At 43.4% G+C, this 16201-nt stretch overlaps 1 protein-coding gene across 1 annotated transcript; it reads left to right on the top strand.

Annotated features, from left to right (window-relative positions):
- Positions 1–380: 380 nt before the first annotated feature.
- LOC308117648 (BCL2/adenovirus E1B 19 kDa protein-interacting protein 3) lies at positions 381–14935 on the top strand (the record flags this gene model as incomplete). The annotated part of the gene is given in 8 exon segments (XM_080476678.1): positions 381–423; positions 4716–4765; positions 4767–4783; positions 4785–4868; positions 5299–5380; positions 9813–9886; positions 10656–10802; positions 12187–14935. Coding segments are annotated over 8 exon segments (546 nt in total). The 3' UTR covers positions 12236–14935.
- Positions 14936–16201: the final 1266 nt, after the last annotated feature.

Here is a 16201-nt window from a genome sequence, read left to right as displayed (position 1 = left end):
AGAGGAGGAGGAGGAGGGAGGAGGAGGAGAAGGAAGAGGAGGAGGAAGGGGGAGGAAAGAGGAGGGAGGAGGGAGGAGGAGGAAGTAGGAGGAGAGAAGCGGATTAGCACAGCCTCGCTGCCCTGTGTCCTTTTTAAACCACAACAAAACAACAGAGTGACTGAGAGAAGCAGGTCTGGGAGTCAGACCTCCTTCTTCCGCCTCCTCCAGCCTCCACCAGCCTCCTCTAGCCTCCTCCAGCCTCCGTCAGCCTCCGTCAGCCTCCTCCAGCCTCCACCAGCCTCCATCAGCCTCCTCCAGCCTCCTCCAGCCTCCGTCAGCCTCCTCCAGCCTCCACCAGCCTCCATCAGCCTCCTCCAGCCTCCACCCGGTGTGCCAGCATGTCTCTGTCCGGCTCACAGACACCAGAGGACGGGCTCTATGGTGAGTGCTGGTGTCCTGCAGGACCAGGCTGTGTTGTTGTTGTTGTTGTTGTTGTTGTTGTTGTTGTTGTTGTTGTTGTTGTTGTTGTTGTTGTTGTTGTTGATGATGATGCTCGTACCACAGAGCTGGGCTGATTCCCAAACATGTGAGTGAAGAAGAGGCGGTGGCGTGTGAGGAGGCAGCAGATGGCCTCTTGTCATTGTTGTTGTGTAAAGGGATTTTGTGACTCACCTGTTTGTGTCTCTGGAAGCCAATTAAGTGCTGGAGATTTCCTGACACTTGTAGTCCCACTCTGCTGGCTGGACATCGCTCTGCTCTGCTCTGCTCTGCTCTGCTCTGCTCTGCTCTGTTCTGTTCTGCTCTGCTCTGCTCTGCTCTGCTCTGCTCTGCTCTGGCTGCTCTGCTCTGTTCTGCTCTGCTCTGCTCTGCTCTGCTCTGCTCTGGCTACTCTGCTCTGCTCTGCTCTGCTCTGCTCTGGCACAGGCTGCCAGAGGAACGTGTGGATTAGGAACGTGTGGATTGAGCAGGAGGGGGAACCTCCGGACTCTTATCTGCGCTGGCTTTTGGAAAAATAAGATTTCAACTTAATCTGAACTCATAGCAAAGAAAAGCTGCAGTGTCTCTTGCACTTTAGTAGATTTCCATCCCTGCAAAGGTTGTTTCTATTCATACGTTTAATGAATTTACTACAAATAACCCTAATATTGATCTAATTAATGAATCCATTGTTATGGTTAGTTTTTGAATAGAATTTATTCATTCATTGATTTCTTTAGTCATTTAAACATTTATTATGTTTGATACCATCATTTATCTATCCTCATTTAACCTTCACAACACAAAGCCTTGGAATGGACTGACTTTTAAAATGTATTTATCTGTTTGTTTATTTATTGATTTTTTTTAGTAATTTACTTAGTTCTTTGTTCATTTATTTGGTCATTAAACATTTATTTTCTTTGGCCCCAAAATGTATGTATTTTCTATTTATTTATCCTAATTTAATCTTTGAAACACAAAGAGCTTTGAAATGGATTTACTTTTAAAATGTTTGTATTTATTTGCTTGTTTGTTTGTTTGTTTATTCATTCATTCATTCATTCATTCATTCATTCATTCATTCATTCATTCATTCATTCATTTATTTATTTATTTATTTATTTATTTATTTATTTATTTATTTATTTATTTATTCATTCATTCATTCATTCATTCATTCATTCATTCATTCATTCATTCATTCATTCATTCATTCAGTCAGTCAGTCAGTCAGTCAGTCAGTCAGTCAGTCAGTCAGTCAGTGAGTGAGTGAGTGAGTGAGTGAGTGGAGTGAGGTGAGTGAGTGCGTTAGTTAGTTAGTTAGTTAGTTAGTTAGTTAGTTAGGTTAGTTAGTTAGTTAGTTAGTTAGTTAGTTAGTTAGTCAGTTTTGTTAGCAACACACAGTTTTTCATGCAGATAATATATAAACAATATTTAATGTGTCAATCGCATAATGAAGGAAATATTAAAAGTTCAGGTTAAGTTGTTTGGTGCCATTAAAACAAGGAGGCATAGAGAAATAATGCAAAAATAAAAATAAAGGAAAGCACCGGTGGGACCTGTGAAGTTTGTCATGATTATTTCTGGTGTTTCCAGTTGGGGTTCTCCATCCTGGTCCTGCAGGGCCGGTGTCCTGCAGGTTCAGGTTCCTCCCAGGTGCGACACACCTGAATGCAATAAGGCCTGTTGGCTTTTCACAAGCTTGATGATGACATCATCATCAGATTGAGGCAAAAGAGCGCCACTCCTCCGACGTTAATCAAGCCACACTCAGGATGTTTGTTTTCTGACTCCGCCCCCCCATCACGTCTCCGCAGCCGTCCACGACGTGTCATGCCCCCAAACAAGATCTGCTGCAGCTCGTTGAGCGTTTGAGCTTCCTGCTGCTGTCCACGTTACGTAAAGCCGATGTGGCAGTGTGTGTACGGGCCGGCGCCATGCAAAGTGATTCAGCTGCTGGATAGTGACAGATACATCAGTCAGCCAGCTGTTATGTCATAACTGCTCTCTGTGGAGGAATAAGAGGACCCCCCCCCCCCCCTTCAGCACGGTGCTCACTCAGGCCCCGAACCCTCTGCTGCTGTCTGTCTGACCCCACCAGGTCATAAAACCCAAGATCAGGACATCAGATGAGGGGTGAGGAGGACGACACGGGACACAGAGAGAGACAGAGAGAGACAGAGAGAGACAGAGAGAGAGAGAGAGAGAGAGAGAGAGAGAGAGAGATGAGAGAGAGGAGAGAGAGAGAGAGAGGAGGAGAGGAGGAGAGAGAGAGAGAGAGAGAGAGAGAGAGAGGAGAGAGAGAGAGCGAGGGGGAGAGAGAGAGAGAGAGAAGGAGTGAGAGAGAGAGAGAGAGAGAGAGAGCGGAGGGGAGAGGGGAGAGAGAAGGAGAGAGAGAGAGAGAGAGAGAGGGAGAGAGAAGGAGAGAGAGGGAGAGAAGAGAGCGAGAGAGAGAGAGAGAGAGAGGGGAGGTTCATGGCTAATCTCAAACAGAAATAAGATCTTATGTAAGCAGGCACGCTGTCAGCCCCGAGTTAGCCGACCCTACTCTTTTGGCTGCGGGTGTGTGCGTGTAGTACACACCAGCGTGTGCCAGCAAATCTCCTGCTGCTGCACCCGGTGAACCTGCCAGTCTATTCATTCATTCATTCATTCATTCATTCATTCATTCATTCATTCATTCATTCATTCATTCATTCATTTCATGTTTCCCACAATATAGGAACCAGCCGCCCGGCTGCTCTCTGTCTCTCCTTCAGGGACGTTTAAGACTTCAGGCTCAATATTTGAAGCCGTGTGTGACGATGTCGGAGGTCACCGTTGCGTGGTTGAGGTTGTCTAGGGTCAGGTGATGTCACATTAGGACATGTGTAACGCCCGCTCCTCCATATGTCAGGACACAGCAACAACACACCTGTCCCTTCGCTGTCCACAACAACAACACACCTGTCCCTCCGTTGTCACGACAACAACACACCTGTCCGTCCACTGTCCCCAACAACATACCTGTCCCTCCGCTGTCCACGACAACAACACACCTGTCCGTCCACTGTCCACAACAACACACCTGTCCTGCCGCTGTCCACAACAACAACAGCTTAGAAATGACAAATGAGTCCTTGACTCTGGCATCCGGTTGTGCTGCATGTCTGTGACCATCCGCCATGGTTCAGGCTGGAGGAGCCAGTCCAGGAGCTCACCTGGCCGCAGATGAGCATCTGTTGCCATGGAGACACTCCCTGCTGAGTGTTTTATGTAGGTACCTGACAGGCTAGTTAGCATCGATATGAGCTAACGGCTATCCTGCTAGCGATACTAACTTGGTTCCACAAACTAATTTAGTCTTGGAAAAGAGCTCGAGTATTTTGAAAAAGTCCCACTTTGGGAACCTTTTTCAAAAAGTTGAGCTTACCGTGTTTCCATGGGGACAAAGACGGTTTCCATTGAAATGGAGATGGAGCTCGAACATTTTCCAAAAGTTTCACTTTTGGAACCTTTTTTTAAAAGTTAAGGTATCCCCGTTTCCTCAAAACTAACTCAAAGTTTAATACTAATGCCAACAGGTTGTATGATGTGTGTGTGTGTGTGTGTGTGTGTGTGTGTGTGTGTGTGTGTGTGTGTGTGTGTGTGTGTGTGTGTGTGTGTGTGTGTGTGTGTGTGTGTGTGTGTGTGTGTGTGTGCGTGCGTGCCTGAAATAGTAACGAAAAAGTAAATATACTTAGCTGACAAAAACAGAAATACGAAGAGATGTGTTAGTGGTGTTTCCATTGTTAAACGTTGTTTAAACGATGTGTAAATGTTGTGTAAATGTTGTTTAAACACTGTGTATAAGGTTTAAACGCTGTGTAAATGTTATTTAAACGCTGTTTAAATGCTGTGTAAACAATGTGTCAACAATGCGTCAACAATATGTCAACAATGTGTAAACGATGTGTAAATGTTGTTTACATGACGTGTACACGATGTGTTAATGTTGTTTTAAACGATGTGTAAACGCTGTGTCAACAATGTGTCAACAATGTGTCAACAATGTGTAATTGATGTGTAAACGATGTTTAAAGTATCTGAGTTAAAACATTTTTTTTCTATGAAACAACTGACTCTATCATTGTACAGTAACTTTGTGAAACACATGGAAGTGGAGCAGACTCAGTAACCTTCCTCCTCCTCCTCCTCCTCCTCCTCCCTCCTTCTTCTCCTCCTCCTCTCCTCCTCCTCCTCCTCCTCCTCCTCCTCCTTCTTCTCCTCCTCAGGCTCTTGGGTTGAGCTGGAGGAGCTGATCGCCGCTGTGAGCCACAGGGAGGGGTCTGACGGGGCCGCAGGGACAGCATCTCCTCGGCCCTGCAGGGGGAACTGGAGAGGATCCTCCTGGAGGCGCAGCTGGAGTGTGAGAGGAATCGAGACAGGTAACGGTGCAGCGTTGCTAGGATGGGGTCAGGTATCACCGGGTTGGGTAGGATTGGGTGGGGTGGGGGCTGAGCTGGGCGCCACCGAAGTGTGGAAATCACTTAAACAGTAATGAGGCAGTTCTAAAGAGGAACTGTGCTTGTTTCTTCCAGTGTGTTTCCTCCTCTGTTTTTGTGTGTTTTTACCTGAGGTGTGTATTTTACCTGAGGTGTGTTTTACCTGAGGTGTGTTTTACCTGTGGCTCACCACCCGCAGGAAAGGTTATTAATCAGTGCAATGTGATCTGGGTGACGGTGCTCAGACTGACACCCGGAAACGGATAAGCAAGAGAAAATGGATAGATGGATGGATGGATGGATGGATGGATGGATGTGTTTTACCAGAGGTGTGTTTTTAAAAGTTCTACTCTCCATTTCTTTTTTCCTTCAGTCCTCCACAAGCTGTGACTCCACAGTCCGCCGGCTCCCCGAGACCCACCAGTGAACAGGACAGTGACTGTGTTCCTATTCAGGTACTCATTCTACAGCGTCTTGGTTCACGATACTGAAAACTTCACATTTATACCTCTGCAATAGTAATGATACAAAACGAACTACAATTGTAACCCTACAATATTATCTCTAAAATAGTAACTCTGCAATAGTTATGATACAATACTAACTACAATAGTAACTATGCAATAGTAATGATACAATACTAACTTACAATAGTAACTCTGCAATAGTAATGATACAATACTAACTACAATAGTAACTCTGCAATAGTAACTACAATTGTAACTCTACAATAGTAACTCTACAATTGTAATGCTACAGTATTAACCCTACAACAGTAACTCTACAATAGTGATGCTACAATAGTAACTACAATAGTACCTACAATAGTAACTCCAATAGTAACTCTACAATAGTAGCTCAACAATAGTAAGGCTACAATATTAACTCTACAATAGTAATCCTACAATAGTGACTACAATAGTAACTCTACAATCGTAACTCTACAATCGTAACACTACAATAGTAACTCCAATAGAAACTCCAATCGTAACTCTATCATTTTAACTCGACAATTGTACCACTACAATTCTAACTCTACAATAGTAACTCTACAATAGAAACTCCAATCGTAACTCTATCATTTTAACTCGACAATTGTACCACTACAATTCTAACTCTACAATAGTAACTCTACAATAGTAACGCTATGGTGATAGAGTGGGACACTCTGAAGGGATGTTTGGTCTGTAACAACCTTGGACAGAGCTCCGGTCAGAGAGAAGGGCACGGAGAGACCTTTCCAGGGTACTTTAAAAACAGGATGAACGCAGAATGAAAGTGATGAATGTGTGTGTGTGTGTGTGTGTGTGTGTGTGTGTGTGTGTGTGTGTGTGTGTGTGTGTGTGTGTGTGTGTGTGTGTGTGTGTGTGTGTGTGTGTGTGTGTGTGTGTGTGTGTGTGTGTGTGTGTGTGTGTGTGTGTGGTCTACAAAGGAAACAAACAAATACAGAACAATATTGAAATATTGTACAAATAAATGAAGTTATATAGTACAATATTAAACACCGTCCCCGGCCAGCTCAGCTGGTAGAGCATGAGACTCTTAATCTCAAGGTAGAGGGTTCATGTCCCACGCTGGGCGCCACCTTCCTGTGGGCTCACCACCTGCAGGAAGGTTCTTAATGGGGTTAATGTGATCTGGGTGACGGTGTTCAGACTGCCACCCCCACCACCTGGAAACGGATAAGAGGGAGAAGATAGATGGATGGATGGATGGATGGATGGATGGATAAAATATTAAACATGGTCAATTCTTACTTAAAGTATAATGGTTTTGTCAAAATAGCCCAAAAAGGTAATAATTTGAACAAAAGTCTGAATATATTATATATATTCAATGTTCACGTTGTAAGGGCCAAAGCAATCGACTCCGGTTGACCAGAAAGGCGGCTTGTACAAACAGAGTCTGGCAGAGGGCAGATCTGAGGGACCACTGGAGTAGCACGCCACCTCTGGCATTCCAAGCAGGTATGCTGGTGACGTTTAATGGATTCTCTCCCACGGAGAATCCAGTATCTCCTTTTCATCTCTGCAAACACTCGCCCAGGTCCAGGATATAGAAGTGCATATTTCTTAATGAGCAGCTTGGTGACATGATGTTTCGGATCGAGGATGATGGGATGTATGACATCGGGTCGAGGTCTTCAGCTCTGCGTTCAGACTATTTTTTAAAAACGTGTTCACCATTTCCACGGAGACGGAGCGTTTCAGGAAAATTAAGTTATCCACATTAAGACAGAGTTCGAATGTTTTCAAAAAGTTGCTTTTTAACCTGTTTCCATGGAGTCAAAACATTTCTGAAAAAATGCATTTTCTCCATTTACACGGAGGAGTATTTTTAACAAGCTGCGTTTCCCCTGGTGTCCATGGAAACAGAGCATTTTCAAAAAGTTGCTTTTTACCCGATTCCACAGAGACAGAGCTGGAGCAGCGTTTCTGAAAAATAGCTTCTTATCCAGTCCCATGGAGATGGGAGTGTTTTTTAAAAGTTGTGTTTTCCCCTGTTTCCACAGAGATGGACTCTGGGTGTTTTAATGAGTTCCACCTTGAAACCCATTTCAAAATGTTGGGTTTTCTCCGTTTCCTCGGAGTTTGAGCATTTCAGAAAAGTTGCAGTTACCCCATTTCCACAGAGACGGAGTCGTGGGAATCTCAGAAAGTTGCGTTTTCCCCTGTTACACAGAGACCAGAATATTTTTTTTATGTTTTCACGGAGACGGAGTTGAGGTGTTTTCAAAAAGTTGCATTTTTCTCTTTTCAATGACGTCAAAGTATTTCCGTAAAGTAGCTTTTTTACATGTTTCCACGGAAGTGGAACGTTGCTTTTTACCTGTTCATATGGAGATGGGAGTGTTTAGTTTTTTTGAAGTAGTTTTTTCTCCCGTTTCCACGGAGGGTGTTTTTAATGAGTTGCATTTTCAGTGGTCTGACCTACGTTGTCGTGGAAACGAAGACCCACAACACCATGAAAGTTTTCAGTTTTCACAAAAATACGATGCAAAAACGGGGCCTTAGTATGAGTCTCTGCCAATATTTAAGTGAGCGATGAATGGGGGCGTCCACCAGGGGGAGTCCACAGCTTCTATTAGAATCAATCATCAGGCTTAAAGGAGGTTGATATGGCTGGGCTAGGCTGGGCGATATGCAGGGCTGGAGTCAAGTCCATCTTTATCGAGTCCAAGTCAAGTCCAAGTTCACAAAGTCCAAGTCCAGATGAGATAAAGAGTAAACCTTATGACAGAAAAAAATATATTTTCACGAACACAAAATTAGAGAAATGTCATTATCCTCAATTTTTCTAATAGGGCTTTTCCACCAACAAGAACCAGGTTCCAGTTCAGGGCCGGTTCTGAAATGAGCCAAAGAACCGGTTCTTTTTCCTCCGTTAACGGAGCCAGTGAGAACCACGTCATTGCGTCACTCCAAAACGTGATACGTCACTGATTTCAATTTCTCACTGACGGCGCTCATCCAGGAACCAGGAGACGGACTGGAACAGTGGTTTGGTCCGGGTCGCTCCATCTAGTCTGACCTCGGATGAAAACATTGAGTCTCCTTGTCGGTCTGTTGGGGTTTTATCACGTCCGTCTTGTTTTAGTCCAGATACGCATAGTGGACATAGAGAAAAATAATAATAGTAATAATAGTAATTAATAATAACGTGAATGAGCTTGGGGCTTGTTTTTCAACATTTGGGCATTACATAGTGAATTTCTGCATCTAATGCTTCAATATCGACAAATAGAGGCGTAAAATGATGAAACGAAGCTTTAAAGCCATTTATAGGTTGTCATTGGAAACGAGCGCAATGCTGCCTCATGCAGACCTCAGCCTGAGGTCATAACGCCATGCAAGTCCTGGAAGTGAAGTTAGTTACAATGATGTCACCATGAAAAGCCTGAAAAAAACTGATTCTAGATTCTAGATCCACCAGCTGACTTAGTGTGACAGCAGGAGCTCTGCAGCGCAACAGTTCAATTAGAGCCACGGCTCCACCATCGCCTTTAAATGATCTTGTTCCCTCGTATTATTAACTTCAGGGAACAACTTATTATATCGTTCCCATGCGTTATTTTAATTTTTTTCTCTATAACCACTCCGGGTTAGGGTTAGTTTTCGCTGTAGATTTTAGAAAGCTGGTTCAGCGTCTCTTCCGCCTTGTAGGTAGCAATAACTCCAGTGATAACTCCGCCCCCAGCTGATGACGTGTCAGGCTCCACTCTGGCTCCGCTCTGGCTCTGCTCTGGCTCTGCTCTGGCCCCCCTCTGGCCCAGCAATGAGGTGGGGCCAGCTTAGCACCAGTTTAACCCCTGGTAGTCCGGGGCTTTGGTGGTGGAAAGACAAAGAACTGGTGCTACGTCTGGCCCTGGACCAAAACTAGAACCTGGTTCTTTCTGGTGGAAAAACTTCCTTAGATGGCATCAATCCTCACCGTGAACAGAGAGTTGAAAATGTGACAACCTTGTGTGTGCAGATAAACAAAAACATTTTCAAAAACAATGTTGCTTTATTAAACTATATTATATATTTTTTATTTATTTATTCATTATATATCTTTTTTCAGCAGATGAACAGCTTTGCCGACTCTGCCGACCACACCCCGGGGTGTTGGACAGTACGAGCCGGGGTTGTAGAATTTCCCCACTCTGGGACCCGTGTTCACAGCTTGCTCGTCTGGACGGCCCCTAAAACACCGAATATACCGAAATGGGCAAAATGACGTCGGTAATTTTTGTAAATTTCAGTATCGGTAAAATTTCTGTTATTTTTTCCCAGGCCTAGTTCAAGGTCAAATCAAACAGCTTTTTGTCTGGAGTTAGTTTCTATCGCCACTCTAACTGTGGTTCTATTGTCACTAAATCTCAGCTGATGTGGTTCTGTGTTGCAGGAGGAGGCCGAGCGACGAACAGACACTGACTGGGTCTGGGATTGGTCCAGTAGACCTGAAAACATGCCACCAAAGTGAGTCCAGCTCCTTAACCTTCACTTCACTCCGAAGTGAAGCTGCAGCCACTCCATGCAAAACTCAGAGCAAATAGTCTGAATTGTTAGTGCCCCTTTGGTTTTAAGATATTAAATAAATAGTGTTTGAAAGGGTGATTGTGCGGCGGGGGTATGTTTACTCAAGGTCACATCACCATAAATTATTTCACATGCATGTTTACCTTTGCCATCCAACCTTGGCCCTGAAGGTTTTGTTTTTGTCTGCACGTATTTATTGATTGGTTTGTATGTATTTTACCAACTTTTCAAAAAACTATTAACACCGAATTCCATGAAATCTTCAGAGATGATTTATCATCATCAAGGACCAATCCATTAGCTTTGGGATGTTAACGAGAAACTGTTTCAGAATAAATCCTAAAAAACTGCAAAAAACTGCCCAATCCAAAGTGGATGAGAAAGGCAAAGGAGATCAGCGTCTGTTGCCATGGCGACGTTCCCTGCTCAGTGTTTCACAGTGATGTAGCTACCTGACAGGCTCGTCAGCATTGATATGAGCTAACCGCTAACATGCTAGCGATGCTAATTCGATACTGCAAACAAAAGTCTGCGCTCTACCGACTGTAGCTCTCCATCGTTTCTTTGGTATTTTAACTCTTTTTTTTTTGAGCTCATGACTTATACTCAGCTTTTTTGTTTTTGAAGTTTCTGCTCTCATTATCTCGGTTTACTTTGTTCCCCCTTTTCAATTTTCCCTTGTGAATCTGCCGTGTTTGTGTCCCTGCAGAGAGTTTGTGTTCCAGCACCCAAAGCAGCAGGGATCTCTGAGCGTCAGGAAGACAGAGGTGATGAAGAGGGGGATCTTTTCCTCCGACGTTCTCCTCATCCTCGTCCCCTCGCTGCTGGCCTCACACCTGCTCACACTGGGAATCGGGTAAATGAAATGTGGATTAGTGGTCAGTCCACTTGTGATGGATGGATAACCAACGTGTCCAGTTGCCCAATAGCGGCTCGGAGCGGAAAGTAAATAAGGTGGTATAAAAGATGGATGTCTAAAGCACATGGACAAAGGAGTGTTGTTTCCCCTGAGAGTTAAAATATTATTTATTATTTACAACAATAGTGTCAAACTCATTTTTGTTCAGGAGCCACATTCGACCCAATTTCATCTGGAGCGGGCCGGACCGTGAAATAGTGTTGGAATAACTACGTGAAGAAAATCTCAATATTTTCATAAAAAACACTTACAGTAATTTCTGGACTATTGAGCGCACCTGGATATAAGCCACACCCACCAAATGTAACAAGAAAATAAAAAAATTGTACATATAAAGGACTTGTCCATAAGCTGCAGGCGGCACGTTGTAACAGCGCCTGAAGTTCACTGCAGGGTTGACTTTCTTTATTTTTTTTTTTACTGAAAAAACTTGTTTTAAACAAGGCGGCCGTGGTGGGACAGGAGAGAGAAGGGGGGGGGGGGGGGGAATAGAAAGAGAGGGACAGAGAGAGAGAGAGAGGGGTAGAAAGAGAGGGACAGAGAGAGAGAGAGGGACAGAAAGAGAGAGAGGAGAGAAAGAGAGAGAAGGGGAGAGAGAGAGGGAGGGGGAGAGCGAGAGGAAGGGGGAGAGAGAGAGTGAACTCCAGCCAAAATACACAAACACTGAAGGTTCTATCTCTGTTTTCCATCAGTTATTTGCTGATTGTGATTCTGAGGCAGAAGAATTGTTCAGCCAAAATAATGTATAACATTAAACATATCACTTTTAAATTCTTGTCATCATCAACCAGTTGTTACTTTCCAGGTTTTATTTATATTTTCTAACAATTCAGGTCATTGTTACATTTTGATTTTGGGTCGTTGGTACATTTTGGGTCGTTGTTACCTTTTGGGTCGCTGGTACATTTTGGGTCGTTGGTACATTTTGGGTCGTTGGTACATTTTGGGTTGTTGTTACCTTTTGGGTCATTGGTACATTTTGGGTCGTTGTTACCTTTTTGGGTCATTGGTACATTTTGGGTCGTTGGTACATTTTGGGTCGTTGGTACATTTTGATTTTTGTTCGTTGTTACATTTTGGGTCCTTGATACATTTTGACTTTTGTTCAGCTTATCATTTCGGGCTCCAACAAGGCTTAACGTAACGGTGCCATAAAGCTTGTTAACCCATAAAAATCCATACATTAGCTGCATTATTGTTTAAGGGATCAAATCTGTGAAAAAAGTAGCCAGAAAAGATCATCAGGATCGCTGAACATTAAAAGAGACGAGCGACGAAGCGTCTTGTCATTAACTGCTGCTTTCTCTTTCTCTGTCTTCAGCATCTACATTGGAAAGCGATTGGCTGCTTCCACAACCAGCACGCTGTGACGCCGGCCGTCGACTATGTTTCCCTCCGCTCCCCTCAACGTCTGACCTCCAGGTCACAGTCTGCCCTCTCTCCTGCTCTAACCCGCCTCCAGGGGGCAATGTAGGATCCTGCCTGTCTGTCCCTCCGTCAGTCCGTCCTCCTGCTGGCCTCTTTGTCAGTCTGTGCGTGTCGTAGGCCCCGGGAGAGGAAGGACGCCGACCGCCGAGTCAGGTCGACGTCCCTTTTATCCCACATTTATACAACAACCACTTCAAGTCTAAACACCAGACTCTGATAGCGTCAGTTTACTTGACAGCAGTAATTGTGGTCACTTCTTAGAAACAGCTCTTCTGCACATGCTCAGTAGATGGACAATAACAAACATGGCAGATTCCAGAGTGTCACGACTTCCAGTCCAGATTCTAGCTTCATAGTCCATATAAGAAGTTTTATAGTAATCAGGAATGGGTACTTTTCACTTTTGAACCAATATGGTACCAATACCCGGCACCTTGGAAATGATACCGGTATTCAGTGGTACCAAGTGTCAGTACTTTTGTGTGTTTATGTGGTAATAAATGTATTTCTTTCCATATTTATTTATCAGTAAGTAAACTTTGAATAACATGTCAACACAACCTCTAACGGTTTGTGTTGTAACGTCGCAGTTGTTTCACAAATTTCTTCAACATGAAAACCCTGAATTACAACAACACAGCGTTTTTTTCTTCAAAATACACAAAGTAAAACCCAGCTCCACGTACTCCAGTTACTTTCCGTTCCCCTCTGGAAACATTGTATGGTAGATCTGTGATGGTAGCGCTGTAGAGTTGTGACGGTAGATCTGTAATGTGACTCTTCAAGTTTTCACGCCGCCAGCCTCGCACTTGCGTGTCACAAATATTGCAGCGAGCATGATCTGCATTGCATTTTGAAAAGTGTGGCTGTACTTTTCAGCGTTTGCTGCTCCGTCGTCTGAACCCACAGCATCTGACGTCGTTACGTCGTGTGCTGCAATGTTGTGTTCACTTCCTCTCCCTCAGTCACAAGGAGGCGTTTGGGTACAGAAACATGGAACCATTTGATTTTACGGCAATCTGTACTCGATAGTACCAACAGAGTTCTGGTGGTACCTATAAAAGTACCAAATTCGGTACCCAACCCTACCCATAATAGCGTCCAATTTGTTGTTTGGAAACTGCAGCTCAGAGGCCTGTACTAGGAACCTGATCAACATACCAGGATCTCTGTTTCCTGGTTGACTGATCCTGATCACCGTTACTACCAAGCAGGTTATCAACTCTCTGGTTCAACCCAGACCAGGTGTGCACGTTCACATGAAAGGGGCGGAGTTAGCAGCGTCTGACCAATCACACATGGAGAAATTCTGCAGAGCAGTTTACAGATTACTGAAGGAGCAGTTATTCTCTGAGATTATGAAGAATTCAAACACATCCAGCAGCTCAAAGCAACACTGCTGCTGCAGCCAAAGCCAGAACATTCCTGACTTGGGGAGACTAGAGCAGATTAATTTATCAGTGATATAAAGGAACAGCACTGTGATCACTCAGTTTCACTTTATTCCAGCAGAAACATTCCAGGCTGAACTTCCTCACTGATCTTTTTACTTTAGATTCTCCATCACTTGTTTTGAGGCTGAGTTTCTCTTGTGTTTTGTGTTGGAATATTAATTCATCACCGTGACGACACAAGTAGTTCTGGTTCCATAAATTCATGGTTCTGCAGTTCTGTCGGGTGTGATCATTCACCTAATTATTCCAGATAAACAGACCTGGAACAAGTCAAGAACAAGAACAAAAACATCCTTCAGAGCCTCAGAGACCAGGATTTATTTTATTATGTCAAAAAGATTGTTCTGAATTAATTTATCATCTCCTCTCTGCTGCAGCTCAGAGCTGAACCCGTCCACCAATCACCATCATTTAAGAATGGGCGGGGCCTTTTCCAAGAGATCTGATTGTTCAGGAGGCGGAGCTCTGACCTCTTATCCAGAACATAACCTGCTCCAGAGCAGGTTAGACTTTCAGCGTCAGTTACCATGGTGATTTATCCTGGTGAGAAGTGAGCGAGAGTCGTAGTACAGAAAACCAGAGTTAATCCTGAAGTTATCTAGATAAGAGAAAACCAGAGTTAATCCTGAAGTTATCTGGATAAGAGAAAACCAGAGTTAATCCTGAAGTTACCTGGATAAGAGAAAACCAGAGTTAATCCTGAAGTTACCTAGATAAGAGAAAATCCAGCTTCGTAGTACAGGTCTCTGGAGCCACATGAGGCACTTTAGTTCGACTGTAGCGGTTCCCTGAAGCTTTCAGAAAATGATACGCAAATAAACATTTGATCTAATTCTAATTATGTTTACATACAGGTTTAGTGTTTCTCTATTTCAAACATTTTTAGAAATAAAAGATAATAAACAATGATGCTAGAACTGAGAAAAATATTATTATTGATAATCATTACAACAACAATAATAACAATAGTGACATCCATAAGAGTCGTTAAGCTTAAGAAACAAAGGCACAGCAACTAAAATGATAGAAAATAATGTTAAAATAGCTGTTTACAAAAGTCCTGAAATGACTTTTGTAAAGAAGAAAAAAAAAATCTTACAAATGGCAAAAAAAACTGAAAAACAAAACACATAAAACTGCTTTAAAAAAGAGCCAAAATGTTTAAAACTAAAATGTCAAAATTGTTACAAAAAAAAAAAAAAGATCAGCTGCAAAGGTAAGAAAATGTAAAAGAAAACTTTAGAAACTGTATTCGCCTCATTTTAAAAGTTAAACATGTTTTGCGGCTCCAGTTAAATTTGGTCACGAAAACGGCTGGATCTCAAATCCCTGGTCTGTGTGTGTGTGTGTGTGTGCTTTCAGTACTAAAACTAAGAACAGCACAGACTAGTGGCCCAACATGAAAACTACTAGTCAAACATTGTTTCAGAAAACTTTTCTACCCCCAGAAAAAGCGATGCGTTTTCACTTTAAAGGTTGTCGTTTAAACAAATTCTTACGAGCGAGAGAGAAAGAGAGAGAGAGAAAAAGAGAAAGAGAGAGAGACAGAGAATGAGACCAAGCGAGAAGAGAGCAAGAGAGAGAGATAAGAGAGAGAGAGAAAGAGAGAGCGAGCAAGAGAACGATAAAGAGAGAGAGAGAGAGCAAGAGAAAGAGAAAGAGAGAAAGAGAGAGAGAGAGCAAGATAAAGAGAGAGAGAGAGAGAGAGCAAGAAAGAGAAAGAGAGAGAGAATAATAAATCCCTCTGATACGGCGTGTTGGAGTTAAATGAGGAAGAGAAAACGTGGGAGTCGTTCTCCCAACCTTTGAATAAAAGAAGAGAAAGTGTTGGTCGTTCGTCCCGAGCGGCGGAGAGACGGAGCTTCTCAAAGTGTTTGTGGCTTTTAGTCGTAGCAGCGGCTCTGGTTCTGCTTTTCGTCTCACAGACCAATGAAATATTTTGACCTTTGGATGAAGACCACCACCATCATCATCATCATCATCATCATATCATTAAAATTCACTCCTCAAACCTCAACCTGCCTCCCGGCTCTTTTTTAATCATCCCGCCCCTCTCCCTCGCTCCGGCAGCGCAGGACGCTCGCGTCTTCGTCCCTATGAAAGACGACAATGAAAGCGAAGCGTTTCCAGCCGGCGGCGCTGCCAGAGGAGCCGAGCGACGCTCTGCACTCCGACTCCATTGGTTCCACTTTTACAAGCTCTCCTGGAAACCTGCTGGAGTCGTCATTTCCACGTGCAGCGAATCGCCGCTCAGGACTTGTTGGTTTGTCCTGATCGGCTCCCTGGGTGTGTTCTCACTCAGTCATTCGTTAAATAAAGGTTCTGCTGACATGGTGATTTTATGTGCCAGCCACACCGATGATCACAATTGTTCTCGTCACAAGTGAAAAATATATAAATATACTGTATATATATATATATTTTAAAAATGGATAAAATAGCAAAGAAAATACT

The sequence above is a fragment of the Lipophrys pholis genome, assembly GCF_963383615.2.
Source record: "Lipophrys pholis genome assembly, chromosome: 12".
NCBI classification, from domain to species: Eukaryota; Metazoa; Chordata; class Actinopteri; order Blenniiformes; family Blenniidae; genus Lipophrys; species Lipophrys pholis.
This window is presented reverse-complemented; position numbering and strand designations above follow the sequence as displayed.